Source organism: Fopius arisanus, unplaced genomic scaffold, assembly GCF_000806365.1.
Source record: "Fopius arisanus strain USDA-PBARC FA_bdor unplaced genomic scaffold, ASM80636v1 scaffold00014, whole genome shotgun sequence".
NCBI lineage: Eukaryota > Metazoa > Arthropoda > Insecta > Hymenoptera > Braconidae > Fopius > Fopius arisanus.
In genome coordinates this window covers 25,800-50,635 of record NW_011887753.1, presented here as the reverse complement: position 1 = coordinate 50,635, position 24,836 = coordinate 25,800, and the positions used below count along the sequence as shown (strand labels likewise).

General features: G+C 41.8%; 5 protein-coding genes across 5 annotated transcripts in view; 3 read left to right on the top strand and 2 right to left on the bottom strand.

Moving 5' to 3' along the window:
• The first annotated feature begins 230 nt into the window (after positions 1-230).
• Set8 (SET domain containing 8) lies at positions 231-3,328 on the top strand. The gene is made up of 3 exons (XM_011299248.1): positions 231-399; positions 864-1,764; positions 1,839-3,328. Exons 1-3 carry the CDS (start codon positions 390-392, stop codon positions 2,047-2,049), a joined length of 1,122 nt encoding a protein of 373 aa, XP_011297550.1. The 5' UTR covers positions 231-389; the 3' UTR covers positions 2,050-3,328.
• Positions 3,329-3,477: 149 nt separating this feature from the next.
• LOC105263202 (nuclear RNA export factor 1-like) lies at positions 3,478-5,377 on the top strand. Its single transcript, XM_011299247.1, has one exon. The coding sequence runs from the start codon at positions 3,598-3,600 to the stop codon at positions 5,248-5,250; it is 1,653 nt and encodes a 550-aa protein (XP_011297549.1). The 5' UTR covers positions 3,478-3,597; the 3' UTR covers positions 5,251-5,377.
• Positions 5,378-5,482: 105 nt separating this feature from the next.
• IntS1 (integrator complex subunit 1) lies at positions 5,483-12,514 on the bottom strand. Its single transcript, XM_011299246.1, has 3 exons — positions 12,190-12,514; positions 11,909-12,112; positions 5,483-11,834 (listed from the first exon to the last, which is right to left on the bottom strand). The coding sequence occupies exons 2-3, from the start codon at positions 12,075-12,077 to the stop codon at positions 5,773-5,775; spliced, it is 6,231 nt and encodes a 2,076-aa protein (XP_011297548.1). The 5' UTR covers positions 12,078-12,112; positions 12,190-12,514; the 3' UTR covers positions 5,483-5,772.
• A 137-nt stretch (positions 12,515-12,651) lies between these two features.
• On the top strand, positions 12,652-16,935 carry LOC105263199 (vesicle-fusing ATPase 1). Its single transcript, XM_011299244.1, has 3 exons — positions 12,652-12,742; positions 12,990-13,078; positions 13,394-16,935. Exons 1-3 carry the CDS (start codon positions 12,731-12,733, stop codon positions 15,522-15,524), a joined length of 2,232 nt encoding a protein of 743 aa, XP_011297546.1. The 5' UTR covers positions 12,652-12,730; the 3' UTR covers positions 15,525-16,935.
• The window catches only part of alpha-Man-IIb (alpha-Mannosidase class II b), a gene marked incomplete at its 5' end in the record, with an annotated part of 24,242 nt that continues 16,161 nt past the window's right edge, over positions 16,756-24,836 (bottom strand). Inside the window, 1 exon segment of the mRNA XM_011299245.1 lies at positions 16,756-21,951. Coding sequence (XP_011297547.1) covers positions 19,340-21,951 — 2,612 coding nt within the window.

Below are 24,836 nucleotides of genomic sequence, written 5' to 3'. Positions count from 1 at the left end.
TGCGTTCAATTTTCCCTGAGATAAAATAATCAATTTCAATTAATTAAAAAAATGTCAAGTAATTTATTTGTTATGCATTTTTCATCTATTATTTATAGTTATTCTCGTGATTTTTCAGTAGAGGTGGCATAATTCGGGGTTTTTATATTTTTCATTCAAATTTTTTTTGACTCACGTCTTCGGGTAAGTTCGGAATAGCAACGACGCGGCCGCCAATGGCGCTAGTGACTTTCGAAGAAGGCTGGGACGCTCTGTTTTAGAAAATTGTGTGGAATTTATCAAGTGTCCAAAACAGTTCAAAATAAATTTGATAAATTAGTGGATTGAATCATCCTCGAGCTGTCCTCGACTTGTCCCAAGATTTATCCTGCACAGATTCAGTATTCGCGATGGTGAAAGGTATGTCTGTCTGTCGGATTAATGATTCAATTATTACTATGAATTTTGTACCGCATTCAGGTTATATTTTGATGTCAATGCGATTGTCGAGGGGAGTTGTAATTATTTTGGGATGTATTAAGTCGGAATTGATTCGGGTAATGGAGATTTGTGGAATTACGTATTGACGTGGAGGAGAGATTGTAATTAACGGGGGGGTCTGTAATTGAATATTAGATTATAGAGAACTTTCCTAGGAGACGCCATAGATGCTTTATGAAAAGCCCGCCATATTTGAATTCATTGCATATGATGGAGGTCAGAATGGAAGTTCGATGGTTTTCAGAAAAATTCTGGAAAATGATTTGCACTCATGTCTTTGGTTTCTCATTATCAACTCAATGATGGCCATTCCTCGACATTTAATCATTAAAGAATTAATCTTAGAAAATGATTAATGATGATAATTTATTTTTTGTCTCCAGGCCGAAGAAAACGAACGACCGCCCCAAGCTCGATCCACACACGATCATCAGCTACAAACGGAGCAAATGGAGTGATAGCATCTCCCATGAGAAAAGGAATCAAACGCGAGAAGAAAATCGATAGTAAAGCGAGAGAAGCGAGTCCTGGAACAAGGGGAATTGCGTCGTACCTCTCGCCCCCACCACCTGCTATTTTAAATGGAGAAAGGACAAAGACTGTGCAGCACGTGAATACGCTTATCATCCAACAGAATGATTTATATGTAACAGATATTCCGGTGAAAACCGAGACCGAAGACTTGGAGGACTTTACATCACCCATCAAAGAACTATTCAAGACAGATGAGACACCGGTTTATGTACCATGTGGAGATCCACCAACTCCACACCGTATCAATATGCCAAATGTACAAAATGATGATTCAGACACGATCATTTCCAGAGATGATGATAAAAAACACTTGATTGTTTCACCTCCAGTGATTAAATCTGTGGGGAGAAAAAATGTTGGAGGTGCCAGGGGCAAGCTCAAGGCCAATGGAGGCACTCATCAACGTTCAAATGATTTTAATATAGCCAGCCCCAATCACAAAGTCACTGAGTACTTTCCGGTTAGAAGAAGCGTTCGAAAATGTAAAAAGACTGTTTTAGAGGAGAAACAACGAGATGTCGAGAGCAAAGTCATTCGTCAAGTGGAGGAAGGCTTGCAGAAGGAGCATTTTGTGGGTAAAGGACGAGGAGTGGTTACCACTCGTGAATTTGCAAAAGGTGAATTCGTTGTGGAGTATATTGGAGAGCTCGTCGATCAAGTGACTGCGAAGAAACGTGAGGCTGAGTATGCGAAAGATCAAAGCACTGGCTGTTATATGTATTATTTTCAACATCGTGGGCATCAGTATTGGTAGGCTGCCCTCTCATTTTTTCTTTATCACTTACAGCATTTATAAAACATTATCGATTTTTTTTTTATTGTAGTGTGGATGCAACAGCTGAGAGTGATAAACTGGGAAGACTCGTTAATCACTCGCGTAATGGGAATTTAATAGCACGAGTCGTTGAAGTTGACGCAATACCACACCTTGTGTTGACGGCTAAGGAAGACATACCAAAAGGCGTTGAAGTGACATATGATTATGGCGATCGCAGTCGAGAGTCCATCAGAAATCATCCGTGGCTTGCCTTATAACCCCTCATCCATCATTATAGATAATTATCGAGATGCTCTAATCACATCACTCCTCATCTATTCCCTTACGTCGTATTCCGGTGATTCAAGATAATGTTTCTCTCTTCACGTCTAGATAGATTTTCACTGCCTTTAATAATAATTGTTACGGTTTATTATTATTTTGTTGTTCGAATGGATTCTATGGGGGCAAGACAGTAAGATTGTGACTATTCATATTGAATTTTGTATTGTGATTCGTGCGATGAGATCTGGTCTGTTACAGAACCTTCGGAGATTTTGGGAGTTATCGAATGTGACGAATATTATTTAATAGGAAAAACGAATAATTAATTCATTTAGTATTTTAATAGTTTTCCAGGAATACTTCTGGTTCTAATCGCATAGCAAAAATTTTAGTGGAATCGTTTTTGTAGCTTCCATTCCACTTTACAGGTACAGTAATGTGAAAAATTCCGAAATATTTTTCTTGCAGTATTCTGCAGATACTCAAATAACTTGTTATACAGTGAAAACGTCTTATTCATACGGATAACTAGCTCATGAATATGGAACATGGCATTCTTGATTGAGAACAAGATGAACGTAGTATTATAGACCATCGGGTATTTATTGAACAAGGATTGCTTGTTTAAACGCATATCCTCACTTTTAACCACCCAATCTAATATTATTTTAATCCACATATTTCACGGCTAGATACGAAAATCGAAGCCGATGATTAATTTTATCACTAGTACACTGCCAAAAAAATCATGCTGCGGAGATAAAAAATTATTGTTGAATGTAAATGTGTGGATCTCCCCCTGGACACATTTATTCTGGATATTTATAGTTCATGTGGAAATGTATTGCCCACTACTGACACATCTCATTTAGTTAATTACATCAATTGCTTCTTTGTTCATAGTGTAGGAGTAAATTAATTGACAGAGCAACGCCTCTCATACTGCCTCGAAACACCTAGGAGTTCGGGAATAGAATGTTATATGAAAAATCTCTGCCAGCGAAACATGTTCAGATCTCGGAGCTAAATTGTAAATAAAGAATGGAGATCTGGTGTATGACGAATATTTTATTCAGGAATTTGGGGGTATCTCTGAAAAGAATTTTATACAGGGGGCTTTTAACTTAGACTATTTCTTCAAATAAATATATTGTTCTCCGGTGAATTCACGATTACGTGTGGAATATCTTACTGGATGCCTGTCGCTCTGGGAAAAATTATGTTTTGTCAAATAAAGTATGAATGTAATAAAGGGATTCGGTGAAAATTTTTTCATTAAAAATATCAAATTCAGCCTATAACTTAAGGCCCGGATGGAGGGAATTTTTTTTCGACTGGCGACTTTACGCCCTCCTACTCCGCGGACAAAACCCGAACGTTGATCCTCTTTGAATAAAACAGTCTCCTTCATTTCCTCTCGATGCTTCTCCCATTCGAAAATCTCCAGTGTTTACAGTTCTTCTGGTTTAGTATATACTTCCAAGATTGAGTGACACTCATCAACGAGAGAATCGTGTGGGTCCTCGAAAGTCTCCTCAATCATGACAAAAAGGTCATCTGCGGCGGCTGTAGCAGCGGCTGCAGCATCCCAGGATGCAAACGCTACCTGGGAGCCCCTTCGCCTGACCCACCTGAAGCCCTCCTTCAACAGTCAGGAACTGGCCTTGGCAGCTCGTCAAGATCTCTGGCACAAATTCATCATCTTCGATGCAGCAAACTACGAAAATGAATCAGTGATGGATGCGATGATCTCTGCGTGTCGTCCAGAGGTCCTCCTCCCAGTGATGTATAAAATCGAAGACATACGCAATGGCACATTCTTCTCAAAATGCAGCATTGCAGTGATCGAGTCCCTAGTGCGTCAAGGTCTTCAGATCTGCCTTCCAGACAATCGGATCCTGAAGATTGACATTATTCTGGGATTCATCAGTATGAACGAATTGCAGATAAATCCTCACAAAATGATCACCGAGGTCCTGATCAGTCGCTGGGACTCTCTGAAGAAAATCCTCAACCTGGAGAACTTCAAGACAGACAAATTCCTGGGATCCATGTACTGTCCCCTATCACTTCCCACCGTTCTCATCTTCGTTCTGCGATGTGCAAGGATGAGGATTGGAAATACTAGAGAGAAATTTGAGAACACTAGACTACCAGTTCGTGAGCTCAATCTAAAGAACAATAAACTCACTGCAGTAATGTTGTACGAGAAAGCTTTTAATTACACTCTGACAAAACTCGACCTGAGTTACAATAAAATAGAGAACGTCGAGTTCCTCAGATATTTCTCAGAATTCAAAATCACGGAGCTCTGGTTGGATGGTAATCCCCTCTGCACACTCTACAAATCACCAGAGGAGTATATTCAAGCTGTCAGAAAAATATTTCCTCATGTGCAAAAACTGGACGGAGTCATCATCGATATTGAACAAAAACAGCCAATTCCTGTGACTCAGCCGTGTTTCCTCTTCGATAATTCAAGGCTGAGTCTCGTCAAGCAATTTGTCAAGCATTATTTTACGTTGTTCGATCAGAAAGATCGCAGTGTTTTGAACGGTTTATACGATGCTAATGCCTATTTTTCAACAACTTGTGGACACATCGCAAATCCTCGACACCGACAGCTCACTAGGATTCTGGCAATCAACAGAAATCTTTTGAAACTCGTTGACTACTCCAGGGGCTACAAGTATCTTCTACAGGGACCTGATCACATTATCAATACTCTCAGACGATTGCCACCGACTTATCACGATTACAAGACATTTTCCATTGATGTCATGCATCAGGGAGATAATCATTTGGTTGTCACCATTCATGGACTTTTTTTCTATAGAGAGTTTCCCATTTCTTTGATGTTTGCTAGGACTTTCATTATTGTTGAGAAGGATGATAATGAGTATCGGATTGTTAATGATCAGTATCACATTCAGAGTGGTAACTCCATTATGATGGAGAATAATGACTCGAAATTGAGTTTGAATGCAGTACCAACGTTTGAGCCTACTTATCTCAGTAATAATGAGAAGGACGATCTTCTCAAATTTTTGTGCAATGTTACTACTATGAATTCACGATATGGAGAGCAATTCTTGGAGAAGAATAATTGGGATCTACGAGCTGCTATTGTCGCTTTTAAGAAGGCGTATACTGTCAATGATGTGCCTCCTGAGGCTTTCAAACCGGTTTACTGATATTGAAGGGAAATTTTTTTTGAGAGACTCCATACTGTAAATAATATTTCACGTGAGGCTTTCCAATCAACTTACTGATATTAAACGAAACTAGTGATTGTAATTTGAAGGGAGAGATAGAACGGAAGAATGAAATTTCACTGAGATTTTTTCAATTCCTTTTCTATAATAATAATAATTGAATGAAAACTTCACTCAATCATGACTTAAAAAAAAATTAAATGCCCTACTGTTCTCTTTCCCCGAAAATTATATTTAATTCATTCAATACTTAATACAATGAACTTAAAAATGCCTGTACATAGATATTTGCAATAAAATCGAATGAAGCAAGAATAGTAATTTTGAATAAAAAATGTATTCATAGTTTCATAAGTTTCCATCGGAAACCCCATTGTCTGTACATATACATCTACACATTAATTAAAAATTAATGATAACCCCGACATAAAAAAGGATAGGAGTAATCTTGAACTCTTCAGCCAGAAAATGACACCCCAAGTCCTCAATTCCCAATACCTCTCAACACCCTTGCTGGGTATTCAACAGGGCGATGCTCTTATTAATATGGAGTATCGTGTTGACATTGGAATTGACACCGAGTTCAAAGACCTTCTGCATTAATGGCAATGCATGTTCCTGCATGCAGAGAACAATATCTGGAAGTCTATCAAGAGCAGACATGAGTACATCAGACCTGGGGCTATCAAGACACCTCTGAAAAGCCGAGAGAACATTGAGATTTGGTGCAGGTCGATGCTTCAATGCTCGAGTGATGAGAGTGTGAGCCAGAGTCCTGATATTTCCCTGTGGTGACACGAGTAACTCGGTTATACTATCAGTAAAGAATTCTAAAATCGACGGTTTCCTTGATGACGTGTGTTCAATTTCCTGGAGTGCAGAGAATACATCGTCTCCCTGGATTTTGGCCAATGTGGCAATGAGTCCAGGATAATGATCAGGATAACTGGGCTCTGCTCTGGTGGTTGGAGGACCAGTGATGAATATCTCCTCTCCATTGGTTCCCTCTCGAGGCCCTGGTATCGATGCTATGAGTGCCCTGAGGTTTGTCAGCCCTGGAAAGTAGCCCTGCAACTCCCTCAAGGTGTGGATGTGCCTGTGAAGATATTTTAAGGCCCTCTGGGCCCCGTGGGAGATGTACCCCTGCAGCAGGACTACTAATCTATTCAGAAGTGGTGTCAATTGATGATGATCTTTATAGGGTCCATAATTTTGAAAACACTGGAAATAATTCTGCAGTGTGTCCTCCAGGGCGTCCCTGTGCTGCTCATTGAAGAGATAAGGCTGGAGGAGCTCCAGCAGACCCATCACCTGGACGAATAAATTCATATGATGGCCAGATCTAAATTCGTTGTACTCAAGGTAACACCTGCCCATTAGGGACGACGCCAGCATTGGCAATTGTCGAAGGACAAGAATAGGATGAACAGCCGCCATTTTTCTTGCGCAGAGTTCAAACTCCTGGGATTTTGATGCCCATGATTTTTGTCTGGGTGTTGCAGCAAGAGCGGTGAGGAGAGAGTGGCTCATGCAATCCAGAACTGAACCGGTCCAGTCTTTGATATTTGCTCCAGCCACAAATTTTTTTGCTTGCGATGGGTTCAAACATGTTATGACCTTCGGTATCTTCATGTACATATGGAGGAGAAATTGATGAGCCATGTCAGACTCTACATTATTGTTGTACATCATTCTGTCTGCTAAATAATTCACCACGATTGACGTGAATTTCTCTTCTGTTGACACACAATGCTGGAGTAGATCCAGTCTAGTTTCCATTTGAGTGAGGGCAGCATTTCGACTCTGTCTCTCATGGATTATCACTGCCTCGGCGACGAGGTATGCCACGAGAGTCAAAAGCTGTTTCTCGTTGAGGAGGAGAATATTTTCGGGGACGTAGTGCTTTGGAGTGAATTTGTCTCGACCCTGCCACAACTTTGGATTGCATGTCAATGCCCAGAGGAAGTCGAGGACAGCTGTTGGATCGTATCCATCGTCACACTTATCCAGGAGATGTCCCACACATTTCTGGAGAGTGGCCCAGGAAGCGCGATGTGTCAGGAGGGTCAGTAAATAGGGCCTGCAGGCGTGAGAGTTCACTATGCTCTCGTCAATCTTCAAGTGAACTCTGGTCTTTCCAAAGAGAAGCTTCATCTGCAGAGTTGGACAGATGCCAATGAGTTCTGGCTCCACAGACGCCAGCCAATCAATCAGAAGTCCTGTTCTGGGCCTCACAAGACCTCCATTGCTGTCCGAAACTAAGAGACTCACCATGGCCTCCACCAGGAGATCATTTTTCTGCTCCTTCAGACAAATATCCAAAAGAATTCTCCCCACACTCTCCAAATTCAGGGGATCTGTGCTCTCTAGAACTTTTCCAGGGTCTCGATTCTTCGTGTAAATCACCAGCTCTTTCCTCTTCGGGATTTTCTTCATGTGAATATTTGCAAAGTCTCGCAGGATATGGAGAATCGGGGCTTTTATGTCACCAATTAGGGAAATCAGGTTCAGGCACATACTGCGACCCAATTCAACGACATGCTGAGATGTAGTGGGTTTCTTCAGAGGTAGCAGGATCATCCTCATGAGAGTGCAGGAGTACTGGGGCATGTGGACGAGTGATCCGAGGAACTGCTTCACCTGCATCGAACTGAGGACGCTGCAAATGTGCTGGATAGCCAGTACAACAGCTCCACTCTCTTTTGGAGATTTTTGCAGGTCCTTGGCGAGGATCTTGTGGAGTCTTCGATAGGCTTCAGTCTTCTGGTTCATAGAGATGTTCTCGATGAAGAGTTTATTGATGAGATGAGGCACTTCGGTTTTTATAGAACACTGGATAACTGACTGCTGCTGGACCATCGCACTCTGGGGCAGGGGCTCCTGGAGATTCTCACTGTTGAGATCTGGCTCGTCAGGCAATTGAGGCTCCAGCAGCTGGAGGACCTGAACGAACACTAGACCTCCTGTGGCCCCCCTTCTATGCTGGACCTTCACCAGCTGTGCCATGTACGTTTTATCGAGAACAGCTTCCTTGACAGAGTCACGATCCAGCTGGACAGCCACGTCCAGGGTATGGAGTAATTTACTCATCGAAGTCACTGGGATGCCAAAGCTCTGGATGAAGAGAACCAACTGCTGGGGCTCCAGATCCTTCAATGCTGCATCGACAAGTCTGGGAACATTACTTCTAATCATTCTGAGTTTTAACCAGTCAGGTATCAGGAGGGCCTCCTCACTCGTGTCTACTAGAAAGGCTTTCGGTGGTTCTCCACTCTCTGGGAACCAAATCTCGAGTAAATCATTTGACAGCCCTGACTCGTCGTTCACGTCGTACGTCAAAAGAATAATCATGGCGTGAACCACAAGAATGTGCATAGTGCACTCCTCCCCAGTATTCCACTGCACCAGAATTTGATCCTGACTCTGAGACCAGGTGTAGCCCTCCCCACGAGGCGATCTGGCCTTCTCCAGATAGTTACAGAAAATGGTTTTGAAGGCCTGAAGAGTCTGTGTGCACTGCGGCGAATCATTTTCAGGCTCTGGGAGAATAGCAGCAGTAATAGTGCTTCTCTCGACGACCACTTGAGATATCTCATTAGCGAGATCAGTTAATTCCGGGAGATCGTCGTCCTGTGTGTGCTCAGCAAGATATGCCACATAGGCACGAACTAATTCTGGATTATTCTCGACTTGACATGCACCTCTCAATGCTGTTGATACGAGCGGTCTCACCGCTGGAAAATGAGGAATCGATGGAAGTTTTCGGAGGAGCCAGAGCTCCTTTTCAGCCTCTCCATCCACTTCCATGGGCTCGTCCTCCAGTGGAATAGATTCCAGGACGAGTTTGAGTCCTGTAATCGCCTGGAGGCGATTGTTGCTCTGCTGACTGCTTAATCTTCTCAGGAAGTACTCGAGTACCTCACAGGCGTGCTGTTGATCCTCATTGGGATCAGTCAGGAGTTTTTGGAGGTGTGAGAGGAGTTGCTGCTGTCTTGGTTGCTTGTCGACAGCTTGAGCTGTTGTCGAGAGGAGAAATTCACAGAGACACTGGACTGGAAGTTGACTGAGAGAGCCTTCACTGTTCTGAACGAGATCAGCCAGCCATGGCATACTCTGGGAGGAGCTCTGCTGCTGTCGTTGGATGATGTCGAGGAGGAAGTCTGGCTTCCTCGAACGACAGAGTAAGTGACCTAGTCTCAGGGAAATATTTACAGACTGCAGTTGCTCGAGAACAGCTGGGGGTGGACGTCTGGCTATTCCAGTGGGATCCATTGTGATGAGTTGAGAAAGCAAAAGACTGTTTGATTCTGATATTTGAACCCTTGTGGAGGCAGCAGCCAAGTGAGACTCATATTCCAGTATCTCCTGTTTCTCCAGAGTTTCAATCTGCAACTCCTTCGCTCGTTCTTGCTCAATCACCTCTGGTAGCGCCATCGTCGGTGGAGGATACTGAAAATGATTCGTTATACACATCTCCATCAGTGTTCTCCAGATTGGATATCTTTTCCAGCCAATCGCACCGATCGTCGAGGGATTGTGTGCAGCCAGGATCAATAGCATTATCCAACCTTTCCAGTATAAATTGGAAATAGCCAGATTGGGGGGCACGTAGCCGGATGGAATGTTGATGGAGCCCGGGGGTTGATAGACGCAGAGATTGAAGATCAGCTCAATTATGTCCATTTTCTCGATTTCCAGGGTGGGAAAGGTCTCAGTAGAGTTGGCTGCAGCCCTCTTTATTAACTGATCAGCAATGTCCAGGACTTCTGAGTGGGTCAGGCCATTCTCCTTAGTGAATCCCATGAGGATGATTCTCAGTAATGTACTCTGGAGAAGAGGCACATCAGACACGATCCTCATAAACAAAACCCTCTCAGTCTCCGGTGGCCAATTGTCGAGCTTGTAATAATGATCTAGTGACTCAAGAAGCATGATCTTCTGGATTGCATGAAGGATCTCAGTCCTGCCAACTCCGTAAGTCTGTTGCGCAGTCGTTTGCAACCAGGAGGTAGTCTCGTACTGAATCGTTGACACAAGAGTCTGAAATTGATGTAACAAGGCAACGTCTTTCTTGTCTCCTCGTTGGGACAGAAGTGTTGCCTCTTTAACTTGAGGACTTATCCCCAGGAACATACACAGACACAGGAGGTCGATTATTGCCATGAACATTCTCTCTTTGAACTCGAAGGTCAGTAGTTGCTGGGCTATCTGAGCTCGTTCTGCCATCAGGGTTCGTGCAAGAGTTATGAGATTGATGTCGTGACGACAGACACGAACTATTTCCCTGAATAATGCTCGCAGCGGTCGCAGAAAATCCTCTCTGTTCATAAGCAGATCCTGGAAGATCTCAGCTAGGAGCTTTGCCGAGGCCTCTGGTGCTGCCTGAAACATCACCCCCAGCATGGGCATGTTGTTGGGATTTCTCGCGTTTGATAATTCATTGTAGATCGTGTGCTTCAGGGTTGTAGAGAGATTTTCCGGATGCAGACCTATCAGCTCTTTCACTCCATTCAAGTACAGACTGATAACAGCTTTAGTCTTTAGTCTCATCTTCACTAATTGACTGATAACCTCGACATCTCGTTGAGTGTGAGTCGTGGAGTTGTAGCAGATGTAGATCAATAGTTCCTGGGCTGGTTTCATTAGTTTAGGATTGTGCAACCACATTTCCAGCCTTGGGACTGCGATATTTCTGATTTCGACGAAGCCACAGGTCGACGAGAGCAGCTTCAAAAAATTCTTTGTTATTGATTCCGCTTGCTGTTGGCGCCGATTCAATTGCTCTTTCACTGCTTCCAAGACGATATTCTCGACGCTTTCGATGCAGTGGGAGTACCTAGGGCTCACAGTGAACTCGGATTTGTCTTTGTCACCAGTGAGTTGAATTAAGGATGTGCCAGAGTCATCGTCTTCCATCGTCGAGGGGCTGTGGCAGTCTCGAGGGGCTAGCACTGACAATTCATGCTGTAGAGCACTTTTTGGAGGATGTCTTGTGTTGAATCCAGACAGAATATTGTCAACAAAGCCCTTGCACTCCTCGTGGTCAATCCAAACTCGATCACCCAGGGCATCCTCGATGTACAGTTTTATGAAGATCTCAGGCCAATTCTTCTTGTCATGGTAACCCCTCATCAGGAGATTTGCAGCCAATACTGGAACCAGGGGACTGCCTTTGTTTTTGGTGTAATTGTGAGACTGGTCTCGCTTCAGGAGGGAGGACAAGGCGTGGAGGATGCAGTCGTTGGAGAACATCGAGGGGCGGAGTTTTGCCAAGTAGATGAGACCCATGTAGAGGAGGGTGTCTGGCTTTCCTCGTTGATTCTTCAGGGTTTTTATCGCCCCGCAGATGAGGCCGATGACTTTGTCGCCTTCGTCGTTGTCACTGGCCTCCAACACCATTGGAACGAGATCTGCTGGGTCACAGTCGATGGAAACCACTTCCCAGGCCTCGGCACTGGACATCGGGGGACGTGGGTGCGGAACATGAGTACCGAGTTTTGGCTTCTTTGGGGGAATAAGCGATTGAAGCGATGGTGCTGGCGCTTCTTTCTTCCTGTCTGAACCTGATGATCAGGATTTATGACAATTAATAATTAATTCTTTTACGTTGACGTGGGAATTTCCTTGAGTTTTATACCTGAAGTAGACGTTGATGAGGAGCTAGCTTTCCCATAAATTCCTCCAGGCCTCTTAGACTCTAGGGGCTCATTCCTGGAGGTTTTGGAGCCAAGTGCAAATAGATCTGGAGGATGATGAGCTATTTTACTCTTGGGCCCCCGAGTAATTCCCGACTTAGCCCTATCCATCACGAATTGCACTCTTTATTCAACTACTTTTCAATCTGCAAGCCCAGGAAGCAACAATTTATGAAAAATTATGCATCATTCGAATACCACCATGAATAAATAGAGTACCTACTCGATATAACCAAAATAACCTAGAACCAAACAACTTAACCTTTGAAAAAAAAATCATGTAAACATGACTTCAAAAAATAAAATTGTTAATCTCCCCCATCATATCAGCAATAAAAAAATATTCGTTGACAGATGACCAATATTCTCAGCTCATAGCATGAATAATGAATTTATCGATTAATTTCTCCAAGTTGGAAAAAATCAGAAGGAAACTGCTCCAAGGGTATGTTGTGATCAATCTGAATGTGGAATTGGGAAATTGTGGAATTGTCTGAAATTGTCTGAAATTGTTCCTTGACCACTGACACGAATCGATAATACATTGGCTTCCCAATTTAGCCAATGACTTAGCGAGAAATTAGCCGATGACAGTGATGACGATTGGCTGACAACAGCTGACTGTTGACGCCCATTGTTGGTAACAATAGCCGGTAGACACCTGCGCACTCGTTGCACACTTCAGATCAATGGATTCTGCATTGCAGGTCTGTTCTACACACGAAGTACATCAGCACTCCGTGGGATTCTGTCCGTAATTCACGATGGCAGGATTGGTGAGTTTTTTTTTTCATGAGTTAGAATTAGTAGGGAGTCATCATTATTTTTATCGCATCATGTGTGATGACTTAATAATTTTCGTGTTTTGTGATAGTCGATGGTTTGTGGGGAGTCGTTGAAATATCTCGGGTGATTGCTCATTCACTGGCAGAGACCAATCAATTTTTGTCGATAGTTTTTGAGGTCAGGCATAGTTTCGAGAGGTGATTTCATGAATTTTGGCGTTTTTCGTGGTTATTACAGAAAATGAAGGCGGTCAGGTGTCCTACTGATGAGTTGAGCTACACCAACTGTGCTGTTATCAATCCTGGTGATTTTCCGGATAATGTCAAGTGAGTGTTATTTTTTGTAAAATAAAGTGACAATTTATTTTGGAGCGAAATGATGAAATATGACAGGAGACGTCGATTCCATCCTCTTATCGGAGGAGTCATTATTTTTGAACGAATCAATTTGATGGAAGTGATCATTTTAAAATGAATAGAATTCACAAGAAATTATTTGCTTGGAGGAACAGTTGTTTTATCCACGTGGATAAATATTTATTTTTTTTATACTTATCGGATGAAATTCTAGTGTGACGTATTGCGAGGCAGGAGCAAATCGATCGATTAGACACTAATAATTCATTCTTTTTTTTGCTCCAGGCACATTGAAGTGACAACTGGGCCAAATCAGCATTTCGTATTCACAGTAAAGAGTCACCATGAGGTGCCCCATGGAGCAGTGGGTTTCAGTCTGCCCCAGCGAAAGTGGGCAGCACTTTCCCTCAACCAAGAGATTGACGTTCGTCCGTATCATTTCGATCCTACTTCAGCCTCCGAATTCCTCTGCACAATTGTCCTGGAAGCGGACTTTCTTCTAAAGACAAAAACCACCCTCGAGCCCTACGACACGGAATTAATGGCAAAAGAATTTCTCCTGCAATTCTCAGGACAGGCATTCACTGTTGGCCAACAACTGGCATTTCAATTTCTCGATAAAAAAGTGCTGGGTCTTGTGGTGAAGAATCTCGAGGCTGCGGATATATCAGCGATTAAATCAGGCCAAGAGCCAAAACCAAAGAAAACGAGAATGGGAAGATGTCTGGGGGACACAGTTATTCAATTCGAGAAGGCTGACAACTCAAGTCTAAATCTAATTGGAAAGGCCAAAGGAAAAATGGTTCGTCAATCAATAATAAATCCAGACTGGGATTTTGCTAAAATGGGAATCGGTGGTCTGGATAAAGAATTCAGTGCCATCTTCAGACGAGCGTTTGCCTCGAGAGTATTTCCTCCAGAGCTGGTGATGCAATTGGGTTGCAAACACGTCAAGGGCATTCTCCTTTATGGTCCACCTGGAACTGGTAAGACCCTGATGGCACGTCAGATTGGAACAATGTTAAATGCACGAGAGCCAAAGATTGTTAATGGGCCCCAGATTCTCGACAAGTACGTGGGGGAGAGTGAAGCAAATGTGAGGAGACTGTTTGCTGATGCCGAAGAGGAGGAGAAGAGACTCGGTCCCAACAGTGGACTCCACATAATAATCTTCGACGAGATCGATGCCATCTGCAAGTCTCGAGGAAGTGTTGCTGGAAATACTGGAGTCCACGACACAGTTGTGAACCAGTTGTTAGCGAAGATCGATGGTGTTGAGCAGTTGAATAATATTCTAGTGATTGGGATGACGAACCGAAGGGACATGATCGACGAGGCCCTCCTACGTCCTGGTAGATTGGAGGTGCAGATGGAGATCAGTCTTCCTGATGAGCATGGAAGATTCCAAATTCTTAATATTCATACAGGACGTATGCGAGATCACAAGAAAATTTCTTCAGACGTTGATCTCAAGGAGCTCGCGTTACTCACAAAGAATTTCAGTGGAGCTGAGCTCGAGGGGCTGGTGAGGGCAGCTCAGAGCACAGCCATGAATAAACTCATCAAAGCCTCGAGCAAGGTCGAGGTGGATCCCTCAGCCATGGAGAAGCTCATGGTATCGAGGACAGATTTCCTCCTGGCACTTGAGAATGATGTTAAGCCTGCATTTGGAACAGCCGCTGATGCCCTCGATCATCTCCTCACCCGAGGCATTCTCAACTGGGGCAGACCTGTTGCTGAGATTCTAGCTGATGGTAATCTTTACATCCAAGAGGCCAGGGCAACGGAGGGCTTTGGTCTTGTCTCTGTTCTCCTCGAGGGACCACCCAACAGTGGCAAGACTGCACTAGCTGCACAGATCGCCAAGAACTCTGACTTTCCCTTCACCAAGGTCTGCACTCCAGATGATATGGTTGGATTTACTGAAAATGCCAAGTGTCTTTCAATACGCAAAGTATTCGACGACGCTTATCGCTCACAACTCAGTTGCATACTTGTCGATAACATTGAACGTCTCCTGGATTATGGGCCCATCGGACCGAGGTACTCAAATCTCACCCTTCAGGCACTCCTCGTGTTGCTCAAGAAACAACCACCGAAGGGAAAGAAGCTCCTTGTGTTGTGTACAACGAGTCGCAGGCAAGTTTTAGAAGACATGGAGTTACTCTCAGCATTCAGCACAATTCTCCATGTCCCCAACTTATCAACCCCAGATCATCTGCTCTCAGTCCTGGAAGAAGTTGAAATATTTACGAAGGAGGAAATAGCCTCCCTCCATGGTCGATTGCAAGGCAAGAGGGTCTTCATTGGAATAAAGAAATTACTAGGTCTGATTGACATGGCACGACAGGTCGAGCCGAGTTATCGAGTTCCCAAATTCTTATCAAAACTCGAAGAGGAAGGTGGACTGGAATGAATGGTTGAAAAACGGATGAGGAAGTGTAAAATTTTGTGTAATTATTTATTCAAAAAAATATCCTATAGTCAATTTACCAAAATTTCCACCAGCAAACGCAAATGTATCACGTAGTTGAGAGGAAAATTAATCGCACCATGAACGAATTGAGTTGAGTCAATTGACGTCAATCCGACTGAAGGGGAATAAAATACACAAGTGATTTTATCAGGTTTATCTAGGTAAATTGCACGCTGTGGAGGTATCGTAGATCAATCGGCGCACGCCCAAATTAATCCCCATGCACTTAAACGATTGGGAAAATAATAATTGTAATGATGAAGCTAGAATTCATTCCGTGACGTCGGTTAGGGCGTCAAATATTTTATTACCATATAACGTTATTATTGAGTAGTATCCCATTATTCACAAACTGAAAATTCATTCAAAACGAAATCGTTGGGCATAATTAACTAAAACTGGTTTAGTGATGATTTAATGGCGAAATCATTTGAGTGCAATAAATTATCAATTGTTGGCCGGATGAAAGGAAATATACAGCTGTCGTAAATATTTTACGAATGGATTTTTGCACATATTATACTCTTGGAACAGAGTATTTAATCCGTATCGAAGTAGTAAATTGATGTGCGTTGGCTCTTCGGAGATATTTCCTCTCAATGAAGAGTAATTCTCTTTTACCACTTCGATACAGGAAAATTTGTTGAATATCGAATCGAAGGAGAAAGCGGGAGTATAATGGAGCCCTAATAGAATTAATAAAAGATAGTACGCAGTAGTTGAATTGAATAGTCTCATGTACTCGTGGACTTGAACGTAATAGATGCATTTAGAATAGTATTTTATTCGATTAACGTTCAGTCTTGATCTTCAACCGTCATTCCAGCCACTAGGCCTATATAATTTCGTTACTTATTTGTGATTGAGAGGCATGAATTGATAGTTGGTCCATTAATTACGAACTTGTATTTATTGATGCTGGGAATCTAATCAGATAAATTGAGCATTCTATTTATTCAGAGAAACGTTTCTATAATAGATTAATCAATCACACCGACTCTCTTGTTCTTGTTCTCGTTTTGCACTGAGAATAAAAATTCATTGAATTTCTACAAATACTTCATCAATGAAGTACAAAGGAATATAATTGTTATAATTGACACCGAATGGGAGTTGTCTGGAGTTTAAAAACCAAATATTGTCGGAAGTCAAGTATTTGGATTTTTTTTTCTAAGGATGCGAATTATTTCGAGGATTTGACGTGAAAAATTTTTCAAAGTGCTTGTTCATAAACACATTGCGGGGATAATGTTGATGGTGTTATTATCGTGACTGCAGTGTACTTGTTCGAGTTGTATTTAGTGCTATTGTCTCTGTGTATAAACAACAAATATATTTCTGTCTGTTTGAAGCGAGTGAGATTTTATCTTCGCACCTTCTGGAGGATTAAGTAATTCGATTGAAACTTACTATTTAATAATAATAATAATAATAATAAGCATAATAATAATAACGGGTCCATATTACTCCATTTTACTCCACTTGACGTATCAATATTTTCCACGACTATATATTTTTATTAATATTTACATAAAAATTTTTTATTTCAATATTTTTAAAAGTTGCATATTAATAATTGAATTTAAATACTCTTCATTCTCAATTTTCCAACACAGATAGAACAGAGCATTTCCTTTTCTGGGTTATTAATTGAAAAAGATAATATCAAGTATTAAATTATCGATATCATTGGTAGTTAATAATATGTGGGCGACATTGCGTGCAGAATACTCACCCCCCAGATGACTCGACCCGGGCAAGGGGGTGATGTAATTTAATTATCGCACATAGTGGAGAGCGCTTAACCCCATTGCCGACGGCACTTACCGTCTCACAGATACGAGCTTATTCCAAATTCAATTACATTCACCAGTGCCGATATTGTGCCGAGGAACATCCTGAAATAGTTGGCATTTGAAATAGCGACTAAAAGTGATGCATTCGACGAGTACCTCCACCTGAAAATGCCAGTGACATTGAGTCATGAATATCCTGTGAAGTGTTTGTAATTACTCTTCACCACAAGCTCCTGCACGTTCCTGCATTCAATAAAAACTCCATCAAAAGCTGCCAATGGGAAATTAAAATTTTAAAGGATAAGAGACTAGACGACCTGTAGCAATAATTATAAGAGGGAAAATTTAAAAATACGACTCATTATCTTTATTCAATAAATATTGGATGTTACATAGTAACGCAAGGAATATTCACTTTAATCGTAATAATCATAATAGATCGTCCACCCTTCGAACGACCGCCAGTGTCCCCTCGCATTATTTAAATTTCGTTTTATTCAATTTATTTTCTACCATCGGAGATCGCTCGAGAGCAGTTACAAATATATATTATATATGTTCATCTCGTTCTGTTCAGTTACATTATAATATTTATAATATTTATAACTATTTATATATCTCTGATTTCTTCCATCCGTCGTACAGTTCTTGTTCCTTTATTTCATTTTGTTTTTCCTAAAGACAGCACAAACACGTAGGTATGGTACAGTATTCTTACAACGACTGTTTCCGTAATATCTCGGCGCACACCGTGAGAAAATTCAATATCTTCAGAAATTGGATTTCATAAAACAAAAAAATGACAACAGAAATGGCCAGAGAGGGCAGGAAATACTGAAAATAATACAAAATAAGTGGAGATTGCAGCTGTTGTGTTGTGGGGTAGAAATTAATCAGAGAGATAGAAAAATACTGACACAATAACTATTGGATTGTGAATTATTTCCATAGCTCAGGAATATCGTGTGTTAACGCAATGAGATAAATCCCACTTTTTTCATACACTACAGAATGCATGTACTCGTAAATCGTTAAGCGTTAAAAAAAAATTATTTCATCGAATGAATCGGCGCAATCGCCTGGAATTCACGGCCTATACCCCAGTTCACATAATCCATGAAAATGAATTCAAAAAATATCATAAATCAATAAAATGATAAAAATCCCCTTGATTTTAATAAACCAATGAATTGATGGAGTTTAATCACAATCAGATCATTGCACGAGATTCCTCACAGCATCACTCACAATGTCACGTTTACTCTTACAATTAATCTTAGTATGTACAATTTTTTTAAACCTCGAAAATGCACTTTAAAAAATTTACCTTCCACTCGCAATGAAAAATTGGAAGAACAGTATCAACATTTTGTTCACCTCAACTTCATGATTCAATAGTTAATATATTCGTTATAAATTATTCTACTTCATTTTTCCAAATCACTCGAAAAATGAGGAAATAGACGAGTTTTTTAATTTACCCACTAAATCAATTAATTTCCAACTCGTTCCATTTCATCACTTTATTACTAGATCTGCGATAATTGCTAACACACAATCTATCGAAAGTGGTCCTCTACTCAAACACAGGAGTAACAGAAGCCAGTCTAAACAATTTAAAATTTCCTAGTCAAATTAATAAATACTCCCAAAAAATCCCAAGTCAAACTGAAACCCCCAAGTGCATTTATAATAAAATTTTCTACTAAATCCTATAAAAGTGATCAGCGCAGGCCATTATCCCCCGAAAAAAAAAACCCTCGAGTTCCAGAAGTAAGGAAAAATCACATAAAAAGTTTCTATACAGATACCCAGTGATACTACCCGGAATTTACGCTTCATATATGAAATATTTGAATCCGCTAATTTCACACCCGAAAAAAACCTCTAGAATGGACTGATTCCGTTGGAAATGCGTATAGAAACTTTTTCCAAGATTCTCTAACGCCTGCCCCACACTCACTGTAAAAACTGCACATTATACGTTTCAATCTCCATGGGCATGGGATTAATCCCCATAAATCCATCCTCGAGATATTTTTTACTCCTCGTTCCAGTGACAGTAGTCCTCGTGACATTGACACTCCCCAACTTGTAAAACCCAGTTCCCGAACTCAACTTATCACTAAGAGGGCAATGTTTCAAGGCAACATCAGCGCCAACAGCACAGCTGTACCCCTGTCTGTGTAACACCATTAAAGCACTGCTAACAGGAAAATGGGGCAGTTTCTGATCATGATTGGTCCTCAGATTAAGCAAATGAAGATCACAAGGGAAACTCTGACTGAGCAATTTCACCTCGGATTTCATCCTGATGTCGCTCTCATTCCCATCAACAATGAACATGTTGATGGGATAATTGAGTGCATTGCTGATGTGATTAGCGAATAACGAGGGCTTCGAATATGAGCCCTTCTCACCGCTGATATCCTCGAGCAGCATCCAGTGCTTCAAAACGGTCTTTCTGTTATCAAGCAAGCCCTCGCCCATTCCTCTCGAGTCATCGTAAAGTGTTCGTCTATCCAGCATCACTTCGAGCCATCCGGGCTGATAACTAGCCGCACCCTGTGCATGATTGACAACAAGTGTCAGCCTGTGCGCACTATCCTCGATGTACGTCATCGCCGTTATCGGATAATAATTCCCCTCTATCCCAATTCTCTCGATCTTCCGTCGTTTGACCATCTGATGACCATTGAGATCGGTATAAAATTCGGGTGGATCTCCATTAAGAATATCTGTTTGTATTCTCATGAACATCTCAGTCTCTCTGTTCTTGGGCGGTGTTTCGAAATCGACGACGTTCCTCAAATAGATAGCTTCTGCCAGAGGGCCATCGTGATGAAAGATCGAGACATGATGTGCCAACAGCTTTCCATACTCAACGGTCAGCCTTGAACTCAGACTCCCCGATACAATATAAATCTTCTGATGAGGTGTGTAAGCCTCCAGGATATCCTTGTCCTGATCCCTGAGGTTTGGATCAGGCATGAAGAGATACGCCCCAGAATGAAACTGAGCTGACGCATACGCAGCGAATTGAATAGCACACTGCATAACTTTTCCGGTTGATTTTTTGGTGACTCTCTTCAAGAATCCAGTTTGCCCATCGAAAAGGAGCTTCATCCGGTGATTCTCTAGTTGGATGTCACTGGACTGCATTGGCTTTATTGGAAATACAGTGTCCTTGCCACATCTGTTGCAGTAAACCGTGGAAATTGATTCCATTGGGACTTTGTCGATGTGCTCCACTTGATATGTAGCTATGGTTAAGGGCTTTAAGTCAGCCACGAAGAGGAGGACGTAGGTGTCGTGGGTTATACTTGTTGCGTTCATAACAGGTGCTATTTGGTAAGGGACTGGTCTCCCCTTGGGATCCAACACTCTGACTCGGTGTGAATTCACTCGCAAGCTCACTATTTCTTGGCGAGGCTGTGCCAGAGAGTTGAATAGAACAACACTTCGGGTTTCACGTCCATTGATCGTTATCGGTATTTTCTTCGGTAATTTTTCGTAGCTGTCTCGATCGGACTCTGGTAGAACGTAGATCGTCGTGGTCTTGACGTTTGTTGCAGCTAGTGATTGAATGGCGAAGCTTTGAAGACTTGTCATATCGGAGATTGACTCGAACATCTTGAGGGCGTAGTCCTTCATAACGAAGGACTTGGATGTTCCTGTGATGGCGTCGTGATGCTGGAAAAGACCGAGATTCCTTCTGGCTTTCACCAGCTTCTCGAAGTAGGTCTCATAGAGTTTTATATCGTGGCCACTCTGGCGGGCCACGTTAAGAGCAATTGAGTAGAGAATCTCGGCTGATCGGAGATTTGCCTCGAGCTCTCGGTCGAGGATCTTCATGTATGGTCGGGTTGTGAAGTAACCGCTCCAGTAAGCTGGTCTACCCTCGCTGAAGATGTCCGAATACACGAAGAAATCACCTGCCAGTGTTGGAAATTTCTCGGTTCTCTTTTGAATCTCGTGGAAGTAGTCCTTGGGTGTACCGAAGATAATCTCAGCGTTGTATTCGTCCTTTCGACTGTTGATGTAGTCCACTAGGATTTTGTAGTTGGTGTACTGCTGGTCCCACTCGATCTGCTGATCGTATCTGAAGTCATCACCCAGAGGTATCAGAACTACGTTGTGGGGAAAGAGAGAACCCGTTCTCGAGTACTGCTCTAGCAGCAATTCTGACATCTGCTTGACGTTGTTTGGAGTGATATCGACAGCGCGGACCGAGTACTCGGTGTACTCACCACGTATCTTCCGGAAGTCGAAATTCAGGCAAACGTGAGGGTGTGGACCGCAGGAGTGCTTGATGTTGTAGATGTCGAAGGGCTGGTTGTGGGTCAGGATGTCGTACGCACCGATTTGATCCCAGGGTTGCAACCAGACGAAATCACCGTACTGCTTCTTGGCGAACCACTGCTTCCACGCGTAGTGAATACGCTGAATTATTGTGCCACTTATTCCAGAGGCTTTAAGCAAGTGCGGAACTGTCGAGCCATGGCCGAAGGGATCCACTGACCAACCGGACTCCGGGATGACGCCTAGATTAGATTTCAACCATTGGTGTCCTGGAACAAGTCATTTGAGATCATTTCTTCGTGGGAAATTATGAGATTTTCTATTTTCATTATCGTGAATTTTCCGGGGATTTTAATAAAGAGGGGAATAGCGTTTTTTTTTTAAGTCAATTAATTCTTGCATTTGGTGAGGACTATTGCTCTCACCGTGAATTTCCATATGTTAGTCGGGGTTATCCGTAACGAGAGACTACCAATTGATTTCATTGCCTCGGTTTATCGCTAACCAATTGTATATTTCGGTATGCACACGTGAATCGATAACCAATTATCACAAGTCGGAAAACGTGTTCCATTATCCTGCCTTGGTAAAAATAAAACGTTTGCGATTTCTCGTTGTTTCATTCTCCCAATAAAACAGCGCAGATTTTTAGATGGAGAAAAGCAGTGAGAATTCACCTTGATATCTTTTAGAATTTTCGCGTTAGATTCTACCGATAAAAAATTCACGACCTCCAATATTTTAAATGATTCAACTGCAATGATGGAATCATCCATATTTTATACCGAGAGACAACGAATGAAAATGAAATGGAGCAGGTGAAAAATTCATACAAAATTCGTACGTGATGCATCGCGTTAAAAAATGAATTATTAAATTTGATCAATCCATTTCGGAATATTTTCATTGATTATTGAGTGAAGATGATGAAGTATATGGAATTGTTGGTCAGAATAATTAATACTTTCACCATTTTTTTTTCACCAATGAAAAATTAAATGGACTCTGTGAATCACCATTGGAATATCGACGAATGAAGTATTCATACGTAAATATTCAATGAACCCACAATTCGATATTTGCACTCAAGTCCCAGTTGTTTACAGCGTGTTCGTTTCGGAAAATACAACGATAGGTAGACAGTACGAAAGTTAGACGAATGTATATATCTTTTAATCCACTTGACTGACTCTCGTCGTTCCACTAACTCAAAAGTTTCACGGAGCGTTTGGCATTATACCCGTGTGGATAGTTTAATCCAAGCCCAAGGTTTCCCTCGGCCAAGACGGATCGATCCCATTCTAGCGTGTCGACATGATCGCAAGGACGCGATCGTGACGGCGATTAAACAAAATTCCACTGGTGGATCAAAGGATTTTATCGTGTAAACTGATATCCACCGTTGAATCGCTATCGTCAACAATTTTGTTGTACCTTGGGCTTCGAAAGGGTCGTTAAACCAAAACCGCTGTCCCAAGTATTAACTGCCAACGAAAGGGTAGAATTAACAATATGCGAGTACTCTGACCATTTTTTTTTCGCTTATCAAAATGATCTGACACCTGTTCTCTGAGAATAATTGTGGCATGTGGGTAATTTAAATGGGGGAAATGATTTTTAAGGGTTGAGGGAAGTCTGGATGTTGGGGATGTTGGGGATGTTGGGGATGTTGGGGATGGTGGCATGCCGAACACATTTGTTATTCGATCCACCTAATTCCGCGGTTGGATTGCACATCAATATCTCGAGTCGAAGGGGGTGATGACGCTGGGAAGGGGTAAAGAGGTCGTGCAACAGGAATTCAGGATTTCGATACGTGGTTGGGGTCGACAGGGGCCGTAATCGGCTGCTATTTATCAGTGGTTCTCTCCAGGAATCCACGGAGTTAATCCAGATAGCCATGCCACGCGAGTTCGTGAAACCAAACCGCTCTCAATGCCTTCGAGTCACTATTTATCCCTCTCCCTCGCAAACCGCAAATTCCCTCTTACTCTTTTACCCCATCGGTCTCTGTCTTTGGTGTACACTTTTCTAGATGGATACCAGTGCCATTGACCTCCACCCAACCCATCCCGAGATATTTCCAATCGACTGCCGGGGAAATCAATCAATCTCGGGGTAAAATATTTGTTTCTCTCCATTTACTTTTGCTGCGATATTTGAAATGTCTGTGGAGTTATCCCATATTTCTCGTAGATAAGAAACGGAGGAATTCATTAGAAATTCATTAGAAATTCATTAGAAATTCATTAGAAAAATTGGGAGAATTTTTCTATTTTTATTCATTGGCTCAATTTTTTTCAGATTAAAATATGGAATTTTATGGAATTCCTCTTGCATGTGAAGTTCCATTGAAATTATTTTTATCCATTGTGATAGATTTTTCCACCCCAAGCAATAACTTTGAAGTTGTGATATTTTTGGGGAATCCTCTCGTGATGGCTATCGTTACCCAGCAAAAATCGCTGACCCATTTGGCAACATTTTACCATTCGTTTTTTCACATAACAACAATAAATGACACTCATCCATCCTCTCGAAAAAAAAAAAAAATCGGTAGGAGGTGGTGCCATTTTTTTCCACCTCTCCCAATTCTCTGAAACAATAAATTTTAGATCGGCACGCGTTTCCTTTTTTTCCCGATTGATTTTTCTTTTTATTTTTCGCTGTTTTATTATACCTCTGTTACCCAACCGCACAGGATCATCTAGCTCTCTCTTTTTTTCTCTTGGCGCACGTATTTGTTCAAATTGCAAATGGGCAACGTTAATTCCACCAAACGTACAAAGCGCTTGTACAATTTTTTTTCATCCGCCCAAGGGCCATTGTCCAGTGGACGCACATCGTCGGAACAAAAGGAGTTTTTCCATTTAGATAAATATAATGAGACAATAAAAAGAAGGAAAATTTATGGAAAAGGGATTTTAGTATATTGCACCTATTCTCGGATATCGGGATTTACTCGTAATTATTTTAATGAGATAACACGTAACTATTTGATAACTATTTTATTTTTAAATAAAAAGTGGAATAAACTCTTTGCAAAGTGAATGGAGCTCATTTAAAGTTGATAAATAAAAAATTGGTGGAGAGCCGAAGGATGGATTATTAGTGGAGGTGAAAGAGAAGTGGGAGATTCGAATTTCTCACGGTA